The following is a 20698-nucleotide window of genomic DNA, read 5'->3' as shown; positions in this document are numbered from 1 at the left end:
ACAAATGAAGGAAGAATTCATTCCCAAGAAAAACAGCGCCAAACCATCGTCTGGCGGTGGTTTGGCTTCAAGCGGGAATATGTCGAACAGACAACCGTAATATGTCAAGTGTGGGGCAAAAGCGTTGCTACAAAAAGTAGCATTACTGCTAATGTGTAGCATCATTTGGAAAAGTCACCCGCTAGAGAATGAAGAGTGCTTGAAACTCCGCATGTCAACATCTCCGTTCGGTGCCACACCAACAAAATGCCGAGGCAACTATTTCCACATCAACACTGTATGAAAATGTCTCTGACAATCTTGCACTTTCTGTTTTGGAAATGACATGAATGTTTGTGCCACTGCTTAATAACTGTTTAATAAATATAGTTTTGGTAGATTGACTTAGTTGTGATTTCCCTCTCTGCATGAAAGTTTAAAATGAGCATATATTAATGAAGTTTGAACAAGAATGTTTTAATGTAGACACATAGAATCATCATACTGCTGTGATTATATGCATCAAGTGTTCATTCAAGGCTAAGGCAAAATATGGAGATATATATCGTGTATCGTGACATGGCCTAAAAATATCGAGATATTAAAAAAAGGTCATATCGCCCAGCCCTAATATGCGGTACTTTAAAAATGGTATTAAAAAGCATTAAATTAGATTTGCTCATACTAATAGAATACAGTCTCGTGGGAAACACAGAATCCGATATAGAGTAACTACCGGGCCGGTGTTACAGAAACAAATACAGATCATTTTTACTTTATTACATTTGCATGATTTTCCCTTTAATTTGTTGATTATGAGTATCGTCAGAAAAAAGACCAACGACAAATATTTTAGGAAGACTAAACAAATCTTAAATACTATATGTACTGTATATATATATATATATATATATATATATATATATATATATATATATATATATCAATCAATCAATCAATCAATGTTTATTTATATAGCCCTAAATCACAAGTGTCTCAAAGGGCTGCACAAGCCACAACGACATCCTCGGTATAGCCCACATAAGGGCAAGGAAAAACTCACCCCAGTGGGACGTCGATGTGAATGACTATGAGAAACCTTGGAGAGGACCGCATATGTGGGTAACCCCCCCCCCCTCTAGGGAGACCGAATGCAATGGATGTCGAGTGGGTCTAACATAATATTGTGAGAGTCCAGTCCATAGTGGATCCAGCATAACAGTAAGAGTCCAGTCCACAGTGGGGTCAGCAGGAAACCATCCCGAGCGGAGACGGGTCAGCAGCGCAGAGATGTTCCCAACCGATATACAGGCGATATATATATATATATATATATATATATATATATATATATATATATAAAACAACAATATCGACATGCTGGAAAGGATGGGTGCCGAATGTTGTACTTTTTTCAGGTACCGACCGAATTTAGTTAGAACACCGGCGCAAACACTTGACGAGGAAACGATCACTCAAGCAACAATCAGAACTCACTCAGCAAAACTGCCTCTGTGTAATGTTGCAATTTTCAATGCTAATAAAGTACAAAACACTTGAACGTAAGGTAAGCCTCCACTTTATCAAAAAAAAATGTGTCCAGTTTGATGCTAATTAGGGGTGGCATGGCGTAGTGGGTAGAGCAACCGTGCTAGAAACCTGAGGGTTGCAGGTTCGCTTCCTGCCTCTTACCATCCAAAAATCGCTGCCGTTGTGTCCTTGGGCGGGACACTTCACCCTTTGCCCCCGGTGCCACTCACACCGGTGAATTGAATGATGAATGATAGGTGGTAGTCGGAGGGGCCGTTGGCGCAAATTGCAGCCTCGCTTCCGTCAGTCTACCCCAGGGCAGCTGTGGCTATGAAAGTAGCTTACCACCACCAGGTGTGAATGAATGATGGGTTCTACATGTAAAGCAACTTTGGGTACTTAGAAAAGCGCTATATAAATCCCAGGTATTATTATTATTATTATTATTAATTTACATTGGCTTTGCCATATACATGCTACCGATTAGCATGAGCTATTTTACATGGCGATTCCCACACCTCCAAATTTGGCAATAAACTGAGATGCACGTTACAATCAAACAGCTGGTGCGTAACAAGTGCGATACTTACAGTATAAACACTTTGTAGGGCGCAACATATGACAAGACACATTCTCATGGCAAAGACTACTTCCTAGCGAGGCCTGTGCACTGCAACCAGCTAACGTCTTGGAATTGCAACTGCATACAAAGTCTTAGTACTGTACAGTATAATACTTGCAAATGAGACTCAGAAGTGGGAGATATAAAAGCTGGATAGCACAATCATCATTGTCCATTCATCCATCCGTTTTCTACCGCTTGTCCCTTTTTAAATGTTAAAATAAACATTTTTTTATTTTTTATTACACTAAATGGTCCCTAGTGTGTGAATGTGAGTGTGAATGTTGTCCGTCTATCTGTGTGATGAGGTGGCGACTTGTCCAGGGTGTACAACGCCTTCTGCCCGATTGTAGCTGAGATAAGCTCCAGCCACCCCCCGCGACTCCAAAAGAGACAAGCGGTAGAAAATGGATGGATGGATGGAAATAACTTTTATTAACACACAAAAGTACCGAAAATTGGTACCGTTGAGTACCAGTTTTGTACTATTTCACATGTGAAAGATAAGAGGAGCAAAGAGGAGAAAATATGTATTTCCTCCTCACACTCGTATCGATCCGATACCGATACGAGCCCTGGTATCGATAATGTTAGGATGGAAGTGTTTCGGCCCGTTTCATTTCACGCTTGTTGGTTTCAAACAAGCAGACGGGGATTGTGCGCTTTAAAGCGTCGCACAGTGATGGATTCCTGCAGGACCTTCAGGCTGCTGCCTCTGGCTGTTGCCACGGTGACAATTTATGTCCTCCCTGGCTGATAGATGCGCTCGGCCTGACATGGAAGCTGGAGGACGAACAAAGACGATCGTGCATAATTAGCTACATTAAGGGGGGTGTGTCTGGGGCTGTGAAAGCTAAGTAAAAAAATCACCAAAAAAGCAAAGATGTGACATAAAAACAGCGTTTAGTGCTCGATGCTCCTCCCCACAGTTCCTTTCCTCTGCAGCAGCAGCCGGGTTGCTATAGCGACGGCGGCCAGGCTCTGACGCTGGCTCATAAACAGCTCGGAGCAGCTGGAAGGCGCTGCTGGAGAGGAGCCGTGACGCTTTCTCTCCCTCTCTCACACGCACAAAATCAACACCTGAAACGAATGGAGTCGTGACGATTGTGTCGCAGCGATGCTCTTTTGTTGTCGCTGCAATTACGTCTGCGTCACGTTATCTCGTGTCCTCCGAGTGTCGATAAGGCGGCCGGATGGACAAAAGTGTTTGCGCACTGCTCGTACTCGATAAACGAGTCAATGAGAGGTTGGACGAGAGCCCTTGCTTGTCCCTCAATGTAAATTCTCCATTTTGGACAATTGCTTCCCACTAATTGAGAGGAGGCCCTTCTCAAAGCAGGCCTGCTTGGAGGAGTTTGGTGTGGAAGAACTGGAAGACACACACTCCATCACTTTGTAGAAAGTCTTTCCACATTCACGACACTTTTCACTCCCTCTTGCTGTCCCGATACTTTCGCTGCGGTGCACTCTCCAGCCTACGGGAGAAGGCTGAGTGGGCGGGGCTTAAGTATCGACGCTATTGATCCGTCTGTTGGCTGGTGATGCGTCTGGAGTTCCAAAGAAGACGTGGTGCATGGACAGTAGGGGTGTGGGAAAAATTTGATTCGAATTCGAATTGCGATTCTCACGTTGTGCGATTCTCATTTAAAAAAATTTTTATTTTTTATTTTTATTTATTTATTTTATTTTATTTTATTTTATTTTTATTTTTATTTTTTATTTTTTATTTTTTTAATTAATCAATCCAACAAAACAATACACCATAACAATGCAATCCAATTCCAAAACCAAACCCGACCCAGCAACACTCAGAACTGCAATAAACAGAGCAATTGAGAGGAGACGCAAACACGACACAGTACAAACCAAAAGTCGTGAAAAAAATAAAAAATGATTAAAGCTGCAAGCAGCGATGGACGGGACCGACTTTGACGGCACATAAAATCCAAACCGGAGCAGTAATTAAAACTCTTTGGTCAACTTTAAATCAGAAGGGTTCAATCTCTCTCCTGTGCTAGTTTGAAGCCGACACGACAAACGCGCTCAGAGGAGATAATGTTTGAAAAAAGGTTTTTACAAAACTTTTGTTTTGAAAGGGGAATTGCAAACTTCCTGTTAATTTTTGCTGGGGGTTGTCAATCTATGAAATGTAGGTCTAAGTAAGACCTACACAAAGGTTTTTGTTTCATGTCTCTAAGACATTCCTACTGGAAGTTACAGGCAGTTTTGTCTGAGTTTTCTTCCTAGGAGCAGTTGTGTCTGTGTTTTCTTCCTAGGGGGCGCTAGAGCGCAATTTTGAATTTTGGGGTTGGGTTTTTTTTTATTAGCTCGCAATTTTTGCCAGTCCTGATGTGTGTGTCAAATATGGTGAGTTTTGAAGCATGTTAAGGGGGTCAAATTACAGCTCAAAGAGGCAATAGTGACTGTTTTTACTAAACGTTTGTTTTGAAGGGAGAATTGCCAACTTCCTGTTGATTTTTGCTGAAGGATGTCAATGAATGAAATTTAGTTCTAAGTCAGACCTGCATAGAGGTTTTAGTTTCATGTCTCTACGACATTCCTACCAGACGTTACAAGCAGTTTTGTCTGTGTTTTTTCCTAGGGGGCGCTAGAGCGCAATTTTGAGTTTTGGGGTTTGGTTTTTTATTAGATGGCAATTCTTGCCAGTCCTGATGTGTGTGTCAAATATGGTGAGTTTTGAAGCATGTTAAGGGGGTCAAATTACAGCTCAAAGAGGCGGCGGAATAATAATAATAAAACCTTACAATTACAATAGGGTCCTCTGTACCAAAGGGACATTGCGGTCCCTAAATATTATCAACAACAGTATCAATATTAGTTACAATTTCAACATAGCAGTGATTAAAAATCCCTCATTGACATTATCATTAGACATTTATAAAAAACAAAACAAAAAAAAAACCAATAGTGTCACAGTGGCTTACACTTCTCATAAGCTTGACAACACACTGTGTCCAATATTTTCACAAAGATAACGATTTTTGGTTCATTTAATGGTTAAAACAAATTTACATTATTGCAATCAATTGATAAAACATTGTCCTTTACAATTATAAAAGCTTTTTACAAAAATCTACTACTCTGCTTGCATGTCAGCAGACTGGGGTAGATCCTGCTGAAATCCTATGCATTGAATGAATAGAGAATCCTTTTGAATCGGGAATATATCGTTTTTGAATCGAGAATCGCGTTGCATCGAAAAAAAATCGACTTTGTATCGAATCGTGATCCCAAGAATCAATATTGAATCGAATCGTGGGACACCCAAAGATTCGCAGCCCTAATGTACAGCATGCATACACACATACACACTAGGGTTGTACGGTGTAGTACCGCAATAGTAATGATTTAAAAACGGTGCTATGCTACTTCTGAAAAATACCGCTCCGTCGTGACATTGCTGGTAAAACGTGCAGAGGCGCATGTTAGGCAGCATAAAATGAGCGTGGCGATAGAAAAGGAAGAATGGACGCATTTTGGCTTAAAAACGAACAATAAAGTTGAAGCTATAGGTTTTAGACAGAGATGTCCGATAATGGCTTTTTTGCCGATATCCGATATTCCGATATTGTCCAACTCTTAATTACCGATTCCGATATTATTCCACATTATTATGCCTAATTTTGTTGTGATGCCCCGCTGGATGCATTAAACAATGTAACTTTACCATGAATTGATTAACGTGGACCCCGACTTAAACAAGTTGAAAAACTTATTCGGGTGTTACCATTTAGTGGTCAATTGTACGGAATATGTGCAATCTACTAATACAAGTTTCAATCAATCAATCAAGTGTTTATTACATTTTAACACAAGTGTAGATAGAACATGTTCAAACAGAATGTAAGCAGATATTAACATTAAAAGAACAAGTAGATTAATAATCTATTTTCTACCGCTTGTCTCTTACAAATTTTGACAAAATAATAGACTGAGAAATGACACAATATGTTACTGCATACGTCGGCAGCCAAATTAGGAGCCTTTGTTTGCTTACTTACTACTAAAAGATACATTGTTTAGTATGTTTACTATCTTATTTAATGCATTAATTATTATTTTATTGCAATAAGAAACATATGTTTAATGTATCATAATTTTGTCTGTTATTATAAAGCCAATGATGCCCTTTTTTTGGGGCCCCCTCTATTTTGAAAAGTATCGAAATACACACACACACACACACACACACACACACACACACACACACACACACACACACTTACTCATGTGTTTACTCATGTTTGTGATGACATCAACGTCACTATTTTCTTCTTGTTGTCTTGCTCCTACAGGGCAGTTATCCTGTCTGGGAAGACTTCATCAGCAAAGCCAGCAAGCTGCAGTCACAGCTCAGGTAAACTGGAGTTGACGTTTATTTAATAGCCGCGTTGAAATATGCAACAGCAAAACATGTCGACGGGCTGTCAGGAAACGAGTGACGCTGTAACTCCTTTAGGGCTGTCTTCAAATATTCGGAGATTCGATTCGGAGGAGTCTGATTCGACTATCAACCTCACAGTCCAATCGTATGATATTACTATCCCACCGCCTTAGGATAAATGTATTGCTTTAATCTTTAAAGGGGAACATTATCACAATTTCAGAATGGTTAAAACCATTAAAAATCAGTTCCCAGTGGCTAATTATATTTTTCGAAGTTTTTTTCAATATTTTCACGCAATATCCCTAAAAAAAGCTTCAAAGTGCCTGATTTTAACCACCCGTCCATTTTCCTGTGACGTCACATAGTGAAGCCAACACAAACAAACATGGCGGAAAGAACAGCAAGCTATAGCGACATTAGCTCGGATTCAGACTCGGATTTCAGCGGCTTAAGCGATTCAACAGATTACAAATGTATTGAAACGGATGGTTGTAGTGTGGAGGCAGGTAGCGAAAACCAAATTGAAGAACAAACTGAAGCTATTGAGCCATATCGGTTTGAACCGTATGCAAGCGAAACCGACGAAAACGACACGACAGCCAGCGACACGGGAGAAAGCGAGGACGAATTCGGCGATCGCCTTCTAACCAACGATTGGTATGTGTTTGTTTGGCATTGAAGGAAACTAACAACTATGAACTAGGTTTACAGCATATGAAATACATTTGGCAACAACATGCACTTTGAGAGTGCAGACAGCCCAATTTTCATCAATTAATATATTCTGTAGACATACCCTCATCCGCGCTCTTTTCCTGAAAGCTGATCTGTCCAGTTTTGGAGTTGATGTCAGGAGGCCAGGGAAGCTAGGGTCGATAGGGGGTTTAGCTCGCTCGTCTGCGGGAACAAACTGCCGCCATTGTTTGCCGTGCTAGCGAGGTCCTTTGTCCCTGAATTGCTCACACACTCCGGCAGATTCAATGGGGGTCTGGCGGCAGATTTCTTTGACTTTATCGTTGGAAATGCATCTGCTTTGAGTGTCGCAGGATATCCACACATTCTTGCCATCTCTGTCGTAGCATAGCTTTCGTCGGTAAAGTGTGCGGAACAAACGTCCAATTTCTTGCCACTTTCGCATCTTTGGGCCACTGGTGCAACTTGAATCCGTCCCTGTTCGTGTTGTTACACCCTCCGACAACACACCTACGAGGCATGATGTCTCCAAGGTACGGAAAACAGTCGAAAAAACGGAAAATAACAGAGCTGATTTGACTCGGTGTTTGAGAAAATGGCGGATTGCTTCCCGATGTGACGCCACGTTGTGACGTCATCGCTCCGAGAGCGAATATTAGAAAGGCGTTTAATTCGCCAAAATTCACCCATTTAGAGTTCGGAAATCGGTTAAAAAAATAGATGGTCTTTTTTCTGCAACATCAAGGTATATGTTGACGCTTACATAGGTCTGGTGATAATGTTCCCCTTTAAATACAGTATTTTCCAAATAATATAATATATTTTTCCATATATTAGCCACACCTGTCAGGAGCCGGGTTGGCGGCATAAGTGGACCCCAAAGCAGAACCCGTGTGCTTATTTTTGTAGTGTGTTCATTGTTTTCACTCAAATTGCTATTCCTGTTGAAACGGTGCTGAAAACGAAAATGAAGGCTACCAATATTGGCGTCAACGTGAACTTCCTCACGCTTTGACCGTCTCCATGTTTACTGGTTGGAAGACACAATGACAGAGATATATCTTAAAATAATTGCTTACTTGTAGCGCCAATGACAATGCCAGGTAGCTCATTTCGATGGGTATTTCTTGATGCATCAGCTAGCTTATTTTGACGGGTAGCTCATTTTGACAGGAAACCACCTCTTGAAAATGGTAATGATCCTTCCGCTGGTTCACATGCAGAAACTCTGTTACGACCTTGACTTACTCGATTTAGTCAAGTTTAATGTCCTCCTGGTGCCGCACCGGAGCCGAGGATCTCACAAACTGTGGTTTAGCCTTTTTCTGAGGAGGAAAAAGTAGCAATTAATCAAAGACTGTATTCATTTTACAAGTACTTTTAATTAACTTGGAAGTTTTCATATATGTAGGTGCCAAAGCACATTAAATGTGATGTTACTGCAACACTCAGTGACCAGTCAGTACCACGCAGGTTTCATACTCATGTCCGTCACACCATTTTATTTGGCCCTCGAAAGCCTGGAAATAGGTAATATGGGTCAATAAAGTACTTTATCTTTTCTTACTAAATGTATTCGTACATGTACTCCATGCAATCGCATGTTTTCAAATAAAAAATATTGATAACAATAATAACAATGACAACATTAAATACAATAAAATCTAATGACGCAACATATATTTTATGATAAATTAAAAAATTTTTTTGGTAAAGTAGAAATAAATAAATTATTTCAAAGTAAGTTATCCATAAAATTGTACACTGTAAAAATTACAATAGATTTTGTGGTAAAATTTAGGGATGTCCGATAATATCGGCCTGCCGATATTATTGGCCGATACATGCGGTAAAAAGTTATATCGGAAATTATCGGTATCGTTTTCTTTTGTTTGTTGTTTTTTGTTTTTTTTCATTAAATCAACATAAAAAACACAAGATACACTTACAATTAGTGCACCAACCCCAAACCCCCCCCCATTTACACTCATTCACACTCATTCACACAAAAGAGTTGTTTCTTTCTGTTATCAATATTCTGGTTCCTACATTATATATCAATATATATCAATACAGTCTGCAGGGATACAGTCCGTAAGCACACATGATTGTGCGTGCTGCTGGTCCACTAATAGTACTAACCTTTAACAGTTAATTTTACTCATTTTCATTAATTACTAGTTTCTATGTAACTGTTTTTATATTGTTTTACTTTCTTTTTTATTCAAGAAAATGTTTTTAGTTTGTGTATCTTATTTATTTATTTATTTATTTTTAAGTACCTTATCTTCACCATACCTGGTTGTCCAAATTAGGCATAATAATGTGTTAATTCCACGACTGCATATATCTGTTGATATCGGTATGGGTAATTAAAGAGTTGGACAATATCGGAATATTGGATATCGGCATAAAGCCATTATCGGACATCCCTTGTAAAATTGGGAAATTTACTGTGTTTTTACAGCGTTTTACTGTAAATGGCAAACACAGTACCACTGTTTTTTGACGATAAAATTCTGGCAATTGAGCTGCCAGTTTTTTACTGTGAAAAACGGCGGTGCTATTTTTTGCCATTTACAGTAATACACCGTTAAATCTAAATGGCAGCTCGATTTTCTATTTAGAGTAGAAAAAAACCCATACAATTCTGGTAACTGAGCTGACATTTTTTAACTTAAAGAAAACAGTGATAATGTTTTTCAATTTACAATAATATGCTGTAAAAATCACCATAAATTTGAATGGAAATCGTGTAATAATATCATTCACCTATAGAAGCGGCTCTCTAAGGTCAAATATAACTGCGATGTGGCCCTCAATGAAAACAAGTTTGACACCACTAACCACGTTAAACCTAGATTCCGAACTAACAAAGGTCTTAACTCATTCTCTTTCTATGCCACATCAATGTGGAATGCGCTCCCAACAGGTGTAAAAGAAAGTGCATCTCTATCCTCCTTCAAAACCGCAATAAAAGTTAATCTCCAGGCAGCTACAACCCTAAACTAACACCCTCCCCGGATTGTTAATAATCAAATGTAAACAATCAAATGCAGATACTTTTTCTTATGCCTTCTGATCTCTCTCTCTCTCTCTCTCTCTCTCTCTCTCTCTGCCCACTACTTGCTGTCCATATCCTACCTAGTCAGACCTACACTGTTCCAATATCCATTTCTCTGTTCTCAATTGTTGATGACTGATGATAACAACCAAACTTACCCCCCTCCCCCCCACATCCCGGATTGTAAATAATGTAAATAATTCAATGTGATGATCTTGTGTGATGACTGTATTATGATGATAGTATATATCTGTATCATGAATCAATTTAAGTGGACCCCGACTTAAACAAGTTGAAAAACGTATTGGGGTGTTACCATTTAGTGGTCAATTGTACGAAATATGTACTTCACTGTGCAACCTACTAATAAAAGTCTCAATCAATCAATCAAAACCTCTGCAGCACAACATATCATCTGTTTATTCCTCTTTAAAAATACCACCATATACAAAAAAAATCCAACTAAACAGATTAGACTTTGAAAATCTTAGTCAAAGACAGCTGTAAACTCCTAGATGTAAGGTCACCAACTAGTGTTAAAGGCCCAAAATGTGGATATAGGCCTTGGTGTGAGCTGCTCCCCCTGGTGGTTAGAAGTGATGATCGTAAATGACGCCGTCATAAGTTTGCGTTCCAATAAGCTGAATTTGAATATAAAGATAAGACTATATTAGGGTTGTACGGTATACCAATACTGGTATAGTATCGCGGTACTAATGAATCACAAACGGTACTACACTCTGTTTGAAAAGTACCGGTTCCCGGGCATGTCGTGACATTGCTGGTTTTGCGAGCAGAGGAGCATGTTCGGCAGCGCACAATCACGGAGTACTTACAAGCAGACAAGGTGTGTAGACAGAATAGGGAGATTAGACGCATTTTGGCCTAAAAACTGATGATTGTAACTACTTGGTATCGGATCGATACCTACATTTGTGGTATCATCCAAAACTAATGTAAAGTATCAAACAACAGAAGAATGAGTGTTTATTACATTTTAACAGACGTGTAGATAGAACATGTTAAAAGAGAGAGTAACCAGATATTAACCGTAAATGAACAAGTGGATTAATAATACATTTTTACAGCTTGTCCTTCATAATTTTAACAAAATAATAAAATGATAAATGACACAATATGTTACTGCATACGTCAGCAGACAAATTAGGAGCCTTTGTTTGCTTACTTACTACTAAAAGATAAGTTGTCTAGTATATTTACTATTTTATTTTAGGACACAATTGTTTTTCAATTGCAATAATAAACATATGTTTAATGTACCGTAAGATTTTTTGTTAAAATAAAGCCAATAATGCCATTTTTTGTGGTCCCCCTTATTTAGAAAAGAACCGAAAAGTATCAAAATACATTTTGATACCGGTACTAAAATATTGGTATCGGGACAACACTAGACTATATGGTCCAACATGTCCTGCATTTTCAACCAGAGTGTTCTCTGTTGTCCTGCAGGACGACGGTGGTGGCGGTCGCAGCCTTCCTGGACACCTTCCAGAAGGTGGCCGACATGGCGACCGGCAGTCGAGGTAAGATGGAGGCCAGTTTTGCGTTCCCCTACGCATGGCTGTTAGCTCAACAATAACTTTAGCAGCTCGGTAGAGCTAATTTGCACACAACACAAGACACAACGAATATGTTTAGAACTTTTTTTTTTGTCTAAAATGTCCTAAACAAAACAGAGTGCTTTTATAAGGGGCGGGGCCTACAAACCCCAAAACCAGTGAAGTTGGCATGTTGTGTAAACCACTTTGTGAACAAATGCGTGAGCAAATTGTCAAACAGTTTAAGAACAACATTTCTGAAGGAGCTATTGCAAGGAATTTAGGGATTTCACCATCTACGTTCCGTAATATCATCAAAAGGTTCAGAACAGTGGTTTTCAAATGGGGGTACTTGAAGGTATGCCTAGGGGTACGTGAGATTTTTTTTTAAATATTCTAAAAATAGCAACAATTCAAAAATCCTTTATAAATATAAATAAAAACTAGGGATGTCCGATAATGGCTTTTTGCCGAAATCCGATATTCCGATATTGTCCAACTCTTTAATTACCAATACCGATATCAACCGATACCAATATCAACCGATATATGCAGTCGTGGAATTAACACATTATTATGCCTAATTTGGACAACCAGGTATGGTGAAGATAAGATACTTTTTTTTTAAATTAATAAAATAAGATAAATAAATTAAAACATTTTCTTGAATAAAAAAGAAAGTAAAACAATATAACAACAGTTACATAGAAACTAGTAATTAATTTTACTAATTTTCATTAACTGTTAAAGGTTAGTACTATTAGTGGACCAGCAGCACGCACAATCATGTGTGCTTACGGACTGTATCCCTTGCAGACTGTATTGATATATATTGATATATAATGTAGGAACCAGAATATTAATAACAGAAAGAAACAACCCTTTTGTGTGAATGAGTGTGAATGAGGGAGGCAGTTTTTTTGGGTTGGTGCACTAATTGTAAGTGTATCTTGTGTTTTTTATGTTGATTTAATTAAAAAACAAACAAAAAAAAACAAAACGATACCGATAAAAAAAACACACGATACTGATAATTTCCGATATTACATTTTAACGCATTTATTGGACATCTCTAATAAAAATCTATCTTTTGTTCCAAATAGTTCAAGAAAGACCACTACAAATGAGCAATATTTTGCACTGTTATACAATTTAATAAATCAGAAACTGATGACAAAGTGCTGTATTTTAATTCTTTATCTCTTTTTTTCAACCAAAAATGCTTTGCTCTGATTAGGGGGTACTTAAATTTAAAAAAAATTCACAGGGGGTACATCACTGAAAAAAGGTTGAGAACCACTGGTTCAGAGAATCTGGAGAAATCACTGCACATAAGCGATGATATGACGGACCTTCGACCCCTCAGGCGGTACTGCATCAAAAAGCGACATCAGTGTGTAAAGGATATCACCACATGGGCTCAGGAACAATTCAGAAAACCACTGTTAATAACTACAGTTGGTCGCTACATCTGTAAGTGCAGGTTAAAACTCTACTATGCAAAGCGAAAGCCATTTATCAACAACACCCAGAAACGCTGACGACTTTGCTGGGCCCGAGCTCATCTAAGATGGACTGATGCAAAGTGGAAAAGTGTTCTGTGGTCTGACAAGTCCACATTTCAAAATGTTTTTTGAAACCGTGGACAAAGAGGAAAATAACCATCCAGATTGTTATAAGCACAAATGTGTAGCGCAATATGAAGCCTAGTCCGGAGACCCCGGACTGTTGAACAACTTAAGCTGTACATCAAGCAAGAATGGGAAATAATTCCACCTGAAAAGTATCAAAAATGTGTCTCCTCAGTTACCAAACGTTTACTGAGTGTCGTTAAAAGGAAAGGTCATGTAACACAGTGGTAAAAATGCCCCTGTGCCAACTTTTTTGCAATGTGTTGCTGCCAATAAATTCTAAGTTAATGATTATTTGCAAAAAAAAAAAAAGTTTGTCAGTTCGAACATGAAATATCTTGTCTTTGAAGTCTATTTAATTGAATATAAGTTGAAAAGGATTTGCAAATAATTGTTTTCTGTTTTTATTTACGATTGACAGAACGTGCCAACTTCACTGGTTTTGGGGTTTGTGCATCAGCACCCGCTGCTCGCTGAGAGGAGCAATACATGTTTTCATGTTGGCGAAAGTCTCTTTACTAGATTTGTCGCTTCTGGCTCGAGTAAGATGGTTCTGATTACTCGCGTCATGTAAGTTGACAACAAGGATCCCTCCTGCTGGGTTGTCTTATTCTAGGGCAGACCAGGTGCGTTAAAATGTGTTTATATATTAGGGAAAATATGAGTGAATATATGGGAAACATTGAATTCTGCATTTCGCCCATCAAACTTTGAAGTGTTTCGTAGATGGCAGGATGTGTGCTTTTATTGTGCTGAGCCCTTTAATCGTTTCGAGCTTCATTGCGCACCCGACTGGAACGCCAATGAAGGTCACTTCCTGGATTGATTGACAGCAGCGAGCGGTCCTCTTTTCTGCCCGCAGGCTCGCTTCATATCTGAAGGCGCAGTAAACATGTTTTGGAGGGTGAATGACATTCAGATTTAGAGGATGCTGATCAGTGTGGGCCTCGGTCGGTGGTTACCATAGCGACCTGCTCTCCGGAAGAGGTTTCGTCGCATAAAGGGCAGGCGAGCAGTGTCGCTTTGGAATGTCACCAGGAGGATGAGGAGCAAAGGGAAGAAATGCAAATGTCCAATGGCGTCACTGTGTGGTCCTCAGAGTACTCCAGTAGACTAGAGATGTAATATCGGAAATTATCGGTATCGGTTTCAACCTCCCGATTTTCCCGGGAGACACCCGAATTTCAGTGCCCCTCCCGAAAATCCCCCGGGGCAACCATTCACCCGAATTTCTCCCGATTTCCACCCGGACAACATTATTGGGGTCGTGCCTTAAAGGCACTGCCTTTAGCGTCCTCTACAACCTGTCGTCACGTCCGCTTTTCCTCCATACAAACAGCGTGCCGGCCCAGTCACATAATATATGCGGCTTTTACACACACTTAAGTGAATGCAAGGCATACTTGATCAACAGCCATACAGGTCACACTGAGGGTGGCCGTATAAACAACTTTAACACTGTTACAAATATGCGCCACACTGTGAACCCACACCAAACACATTTCGGGAAAACATCCGCAACATAAACACAACAGAACAAATACCCAGAACCCCTTGCACTAACTCTTCCGGGACGCTACAATATACACCCCCGCTACCACCAAACCCCATCTCCCGAATTCGGAGGTCTCAAGGTTGGCAAGTATGCTCTAGTATACTCTGGACTGAAGCTGTGTGCCTTCATTGTTTTTGTAGCTGTTGTTTTGAGGCATGTTTAAAAAAAATTTTAAAAAATGAACTTTGTGAAAGTCAAAGTATAGTATTTCCCATAGTTGTAGTGGGTATCAGGATTATCTCAGGGAGAGCATGTCCCAAATTCCAAGCTGCTGTTTTGAGGCATGTTAAAAAAAATAATGCACTTTGTGACTTCAATAATAAATATGGCAGTGCCATGTTGGCACTTTTTTCCATAACTGGAGTTGAAGTTGTTCTCTTATTTTGGAAAACCTTGTTTTTGATTGATTGATTGAAACTTGTATTAGTAGATTGCACAGTACAGTACATATTCCGTACAATTGACCACTAAATGGTAACACCCGAATAAGTTTTTCAACTTGTTTAAGTCGGGGTCCACGTTAATCAATTCATGGTAAAGTTACATTGTTTAATGCATCCAGCGGGGCATCACAACAAAATTAGGCATAATAATGTGTTAATTCCACGACTGTATATATTGGTATCGGTGGATATCGGAATCGGTTATTAAGAATTGGACAATATCGGAATATCGGCAAAAAAGCCATTATCGGACATCTCTACAGTAGACCCATGGGAGTTACATTCTAAAGATCAACCCAAATGGAGATAAACCTGCAAATAGGTCAAACCCACCAATAACTATCTCTAAAAATATATATTTTTAACTTTAAACCGCATGTGAAAAAGTGCAATATATTTATCTGTACAGTAATCTATTTATTTATATATATTTATATATATTTATTTATTCTATATACTGTATATATTTATATATTATTTATGTATATTTATTATTTATATATGCACCTTATTGCTTTTTTATCCTGCACTACCATGAGCTTATGTAACGAAAATTCGTTCTTATCTGTGCTGTAAAGTTCAAATTTGAATGACAATAAAAAGGAGTCTAAGTCTAAGTCTAATAATAAGCTTCTTACTGTTATTAAACACATTTTAAATTCAGTTTTACATGTTAAAAGACAGTTATAGGCAAATACCGTAATATGCAGTTACACAACATTACGTCTTGTCAAAGCTTCTTCATGCTGGGAAATGTTGAGTGATTTGACTTGTGAGACATAGCCCTCTGCAAGATTCTTAGCTGCAGCATTGCAGATGGCGCCATCCAACCACAGATTACAGTCGACTAGAGATGTCCGATAATGGCTTTTTTTGCCAATATCCGATATTCCGATATTGTCCAACTCTTAATTACCGATTCCTATATCAACCGATATATACAGTCGTGGAATTAACACATTATTATGCCTAATTTTGTTGTGATGCCCCGCTGGATGCATTAAACAATGTAACAAGGTTTTCCAAAATAAATCAACTCAAGTTATGGAAAAAAAAATGCCAACATGGCACTGCCATATTTATTATTGAAGTCACAAAGTGCATTATTTTTTTTAACATGCCTCGAAACAGCAGCTTGGAATTTGGGACATGCTCTCCCCAGCATGAGGAGGTTGAAGTGGGCGAGGTTGAGGGGGTGGGTGGGGCGCGTAGGGGGTTGCGGGGGGTGTATATTGTAGCGTCCTGGAAGAGTTAGTGCTGCAAGGGGTTCTGGGTATTTGTTCTGTTGTGTTTATGTTGTGTTCCGGTGCGGATGTTCTCCCGAAATGTGTTTGTCATTCTTGTTTGGTGTGGGTTCACAGTGTGGCGCATATTTGTAACAGTGTTAAAGTTGTTTATACGGCCACCCTCAGTGTGACCTTTATGGCTGTTGACCAAGTTCACTTGTGTGTGTTAAAAGCCGTAGATATCATGTGACTGGGCCGGCACGCAAAGGCAGTGCTTTTAAGGCACGCCCCCATTATTGTTGTCTGGGTGGAAATCGGGAGAAATTCTGGAGAATGGTTTACAGGAGGGGCACTGAAATTCGGGAGTCTCCTGGGAAAATCGAGCGGGTTGGCAAGTATGACTGGGAGACGCAACTGCTCTGTACTTCTCCCTACGTCCGTGTACCACCAAGTCATATATTTTACTTTTTGAAACCGATACCGATCATTTCCGATATTACATTTGAAAGCATTTATTGGACGATAATATCGGCAGTCCGATATGATCGGACATCTCTACAGTCGACCCATGTTTATCACGGCCAATTGGTTCCAGGTCTGTCCGAAGTAAACACAATTCCGCGTATTAGGATTATTATTAATAAATCAAATAATTTCATAAAAAACAGTTTTTTAACATAATTAAAGATCCTCTATAAATGAAAAAACACCCATAAAGCCACCGTTTCACCCAATATAGTAGCTTTCAGTGTGTTCTACTAGATTACAGTACTCACTTGTAGCTCTGAGGATCCTGCAAGCGTCATTGCTATTGTCGTCACCCGGCCACTACAACATATCTACGACCTGGAAATACTTCATTATATCCTGGTTAATTTGTCAAAGTTAGAACTGAGATTACATGTGCTGAAACAAAGGGCCGGAGTTGTTCTGCCAAAAGTTGGTCAACTCAACAGTCGCAACTACGACCATTAGCCGTGTTGTTATCATTCTGTGGTGTTGGAATTATCGTGCCCCGTATAGTCATTCCACATCCCTCAGGCCAAAGGTTGACAATTGTCATCTGGTGCTGATGATGTTAAAGGGGAACATTATCACAATTTCAGAAGGGTTAAAACCATTAAAAATCAGTTCCCAGTGGCTTATTTTATTTTTCGAAGTTTTTTTCAAAATATCCCTAAAAAAATATTCAAAGTGCCTGATTTTAACCATCGTTATATACACCCGTCCATTTTCCTGTGACGTCACACAGTGATGCCAATACAAACAAACATGGCGCATAGAACAGCAAGGTATAGCGACATTAGCTCGGATTCAGACTCGGATTTCAGCGGCTTAAGCGATTCAACAGATTACGAATGTAATGAAACGGATGGTTGTAGTGTGGAGGCAGGTAGCGAAAACGAAATTGAAGAAACTGAAGCTATTGAGCCATATCGGTTTGAACCATATGCAAGCGAAACCGACGAAAACGACACGAATTCGGCAATCGCCTTCTAACCAACGATTGGTATGTGTTTGTTTGGCATTAAAGGAAACTAACAACTATGAACTAGGTTTACAGCATATGAAATACATTTGGCAACAACATGCACTTTGAGAGTGCAGACAGCCCAATTTTCATCAATTAATATATTCTGTAGACATACCCTCATCCGCGCTCTTTTCCTGAAAGCTGATCTGTCCAGTTTTGGAGTTGATGTCAGCAGGCCAGGGAAGCTAGGGTCGATATTCTTCTCTTGATCATCGATCATCTTCGGTGACATAAGGGACGGTGTGAGCCAAGACATCCAGGGTGTTTAGCTCGCTCGTCTGCGGGAACAAACTGCCGCCATTGCTTGCCGTGCTACCGAGATCCTTTGTCCCTGAATTGCTCACACACTCTGGCAGATTCAATGGGGGTCTGGCGGCAGATTTCTTTGACTTTATCGTTGGAAATGCATCTGCTTTGAGTGTCGCAGGATATCCACACATTCTTGCCATCTCTGTCGTAGCATAGCTTTCGTCGGTAAAGTGTGCGGAACAAATGTCCAATTTCTTGCCACTTTCGCATCTTTGGGCCACTGGTGCAACTTGAATCCCCTGTTCGTGTTGTTACACCCTCCGACAACACACCGACGAGGCATGATGTCTCCAATTTACGGAAAACAGTCGAAAAAACGGAAAATAATAGAGCTGATTTGACTCGGTGTTTGAGAAAATGGCGGATTGCTTCCCGATGTGACGTCACGTTGTGACTTCATCGCTCCGAGAGCGAATATTAGAAAGGCGTTTAATTCGCCAAAATTCACCCATTTAGAGTTGGGAAATCGGTTAAAAAAATATATGGTCTTTTTTCTGCAACATCAAGGTATATATTGACGCTTACATAGGTCTGGTGATAATGTTCCCCTTTAACCCGGAAATGGAAGTCCCTCTTGGTGAATAGCTTATCAATTGCCACAACATAATAATAGAAAATAAGACTAATATCGCAAAAAATAAATAAGGCCTAATTGAACATATGGAGAATATGCCTTCAAAAAACAGGAGTCTGGAATGTAGTAAAGCCGCAATATTTGAAGCACAATGTGGTGAGGGACAGCTATATCATTTACAATTGAAAGCAGAACAAAAATCCACTATTGGCGCAGATCTACCGTACTGGGTTTAGGCGACACGAGCCAAAGGCGGAGGATGACGGAGAGTAGAACCTTCCAGAAGCTCTCCAACCATCTGCCAAGTAAAATGGTTCTCAAGTATCCTCCGCTCTTGCAGCATCAAGTGGGTCAAACGTTCAGAAGTCTCTGCATGATTATTTTTGTATCCCAACAAGGCTTCGGTTACAAAGAATGTGCTCTCACGCCTTTAAATACCTCAAGTGAACTACCTCCAACAATCAATCAATCAATCAATTAACAGTGTTGGGACTAACGCGTTACAAAGTAACGCGTTACTGTAACGCCGTTACTATCGGCGGTAACTAGTAATCTAACGCGTTATTTTTTATATTCAGTAACTCCGTTACCGTTACTACATGATGCGTTACTGCGTTATTTTGCGTTATTTTTTATGTAGTATCGGCTAGAAACTGAGAAGATCTGAGTGTCGCTGCTGAAGAGGCGACGAAAAAGAGGCGCGCCGCGCGCTGTCTGTGTGTACGTGTGTGTGTGTGAGTGTGTGTGTGGGGGAGGGGGCGTGTCTGTGTCTACTATCAAGACGTCATGGCGAACCCCGAAGCCGAGTTTCTTAAAATGGAGATATTTTCAGTACGTTTCTTTTATCGACCACAAAGAAAAGAACATTTTAGTTGAATGTAAGTTTCAAATATGCTGAAACAGCGACAAAAACAACATGCTTCGACGAAGCTAGTAAAGAGACACACTCACCTCCACCTCCAACAGCGGCTGGATTTTAACGAGGCACTGCACACGTGAAGGTACACACACTCTGTCAATTCTCTTATATACTCTTTCATTTTAAACTTTTAGAGTGTTTGATTATCACATCACTCTAAATGTTTAGACTATAAAGTTCACAAACCTAAAGAGGCTAATATTTCCTTTTCTCTAAACTAAGTGGGGAAATGTGTAGAGTGTTCTGGGCTTCAGACATGATTTTATTTCAGAATTCCTTGAGAAAACGCCTGGTTAGGCTTTATGTATGTAGTGTGTGCCTTTCTTGTTTTACAGCTATGTTGTTATTATGCTGTTTGTTACTTATGTATGTTAAGTTGCAGCTATTTAAAATAGTTTTGTCAATTTGTTCTGGTCTGAAACAAATTGGCCCTTTAAAACATATCTTTGTCTTTGTGTGTTGTATGTAGAGCACATTGCTTAGCAGAGTTCAATGATGCAAATGCATGTCAAGTTGAACAACAGATTGTATTATTCTCCAGTGCAATAACAGTACTAAAATGAAGGCTAAAAGGGCATTAAATGGGGCCTTAAAAAAATTAAAAAATATATATATAAGTAACTAAATAGTTACTTTTCACAGTAATGCATTA

The 20698-nt window shown here is 39.5% G+C and overlaps 1 protein-coding gene across 2 annotated transcripts in view; it reads left to right on the top strand.

The window, feature by feature from the left end:
- Positions 1–20698, top strand: part of LOC133577491 (protein MTSS 1-like) — a 55336-nt gene that overhangs the window by 4875 nt on the left and 29763 nt on the right. For both annotated transcript variants that reach the window (XM_061931362.2, XM_072912597.1), the window contains exons 2-3: positions 6448–6509; positions 11767–11840. In XM_061931362.2, coding sequence (XP_061787346.1) covers positions 6448–6509; positions 11767–11840 — 136 coding nt within the window. The remainder of the gene's footprint in view (positions 1–6447; positions 6510–11766; positions 11841–20698) is intronic.

The sequence above is a fragment of the Nerophis lumbriciformis genome, linkage group LG37 (assembly GCF_033978685.3).
Source record: "Nerophis lumbriciformis linkage group LG37, RoL_Nlum_v2.1, whole genome shotgun sequence".
NCBI classification, from domain to species: domain Eukaryota; kingdom Metazoa; phylum Chordata; class Actinopteri; order Syngnathiformes; family Syngnathidae; genus Nerophis; species Nerophis lumbriciformis.
This window is presented reverse-complemented; position numbering and strand designations above follow the sequence as displayed.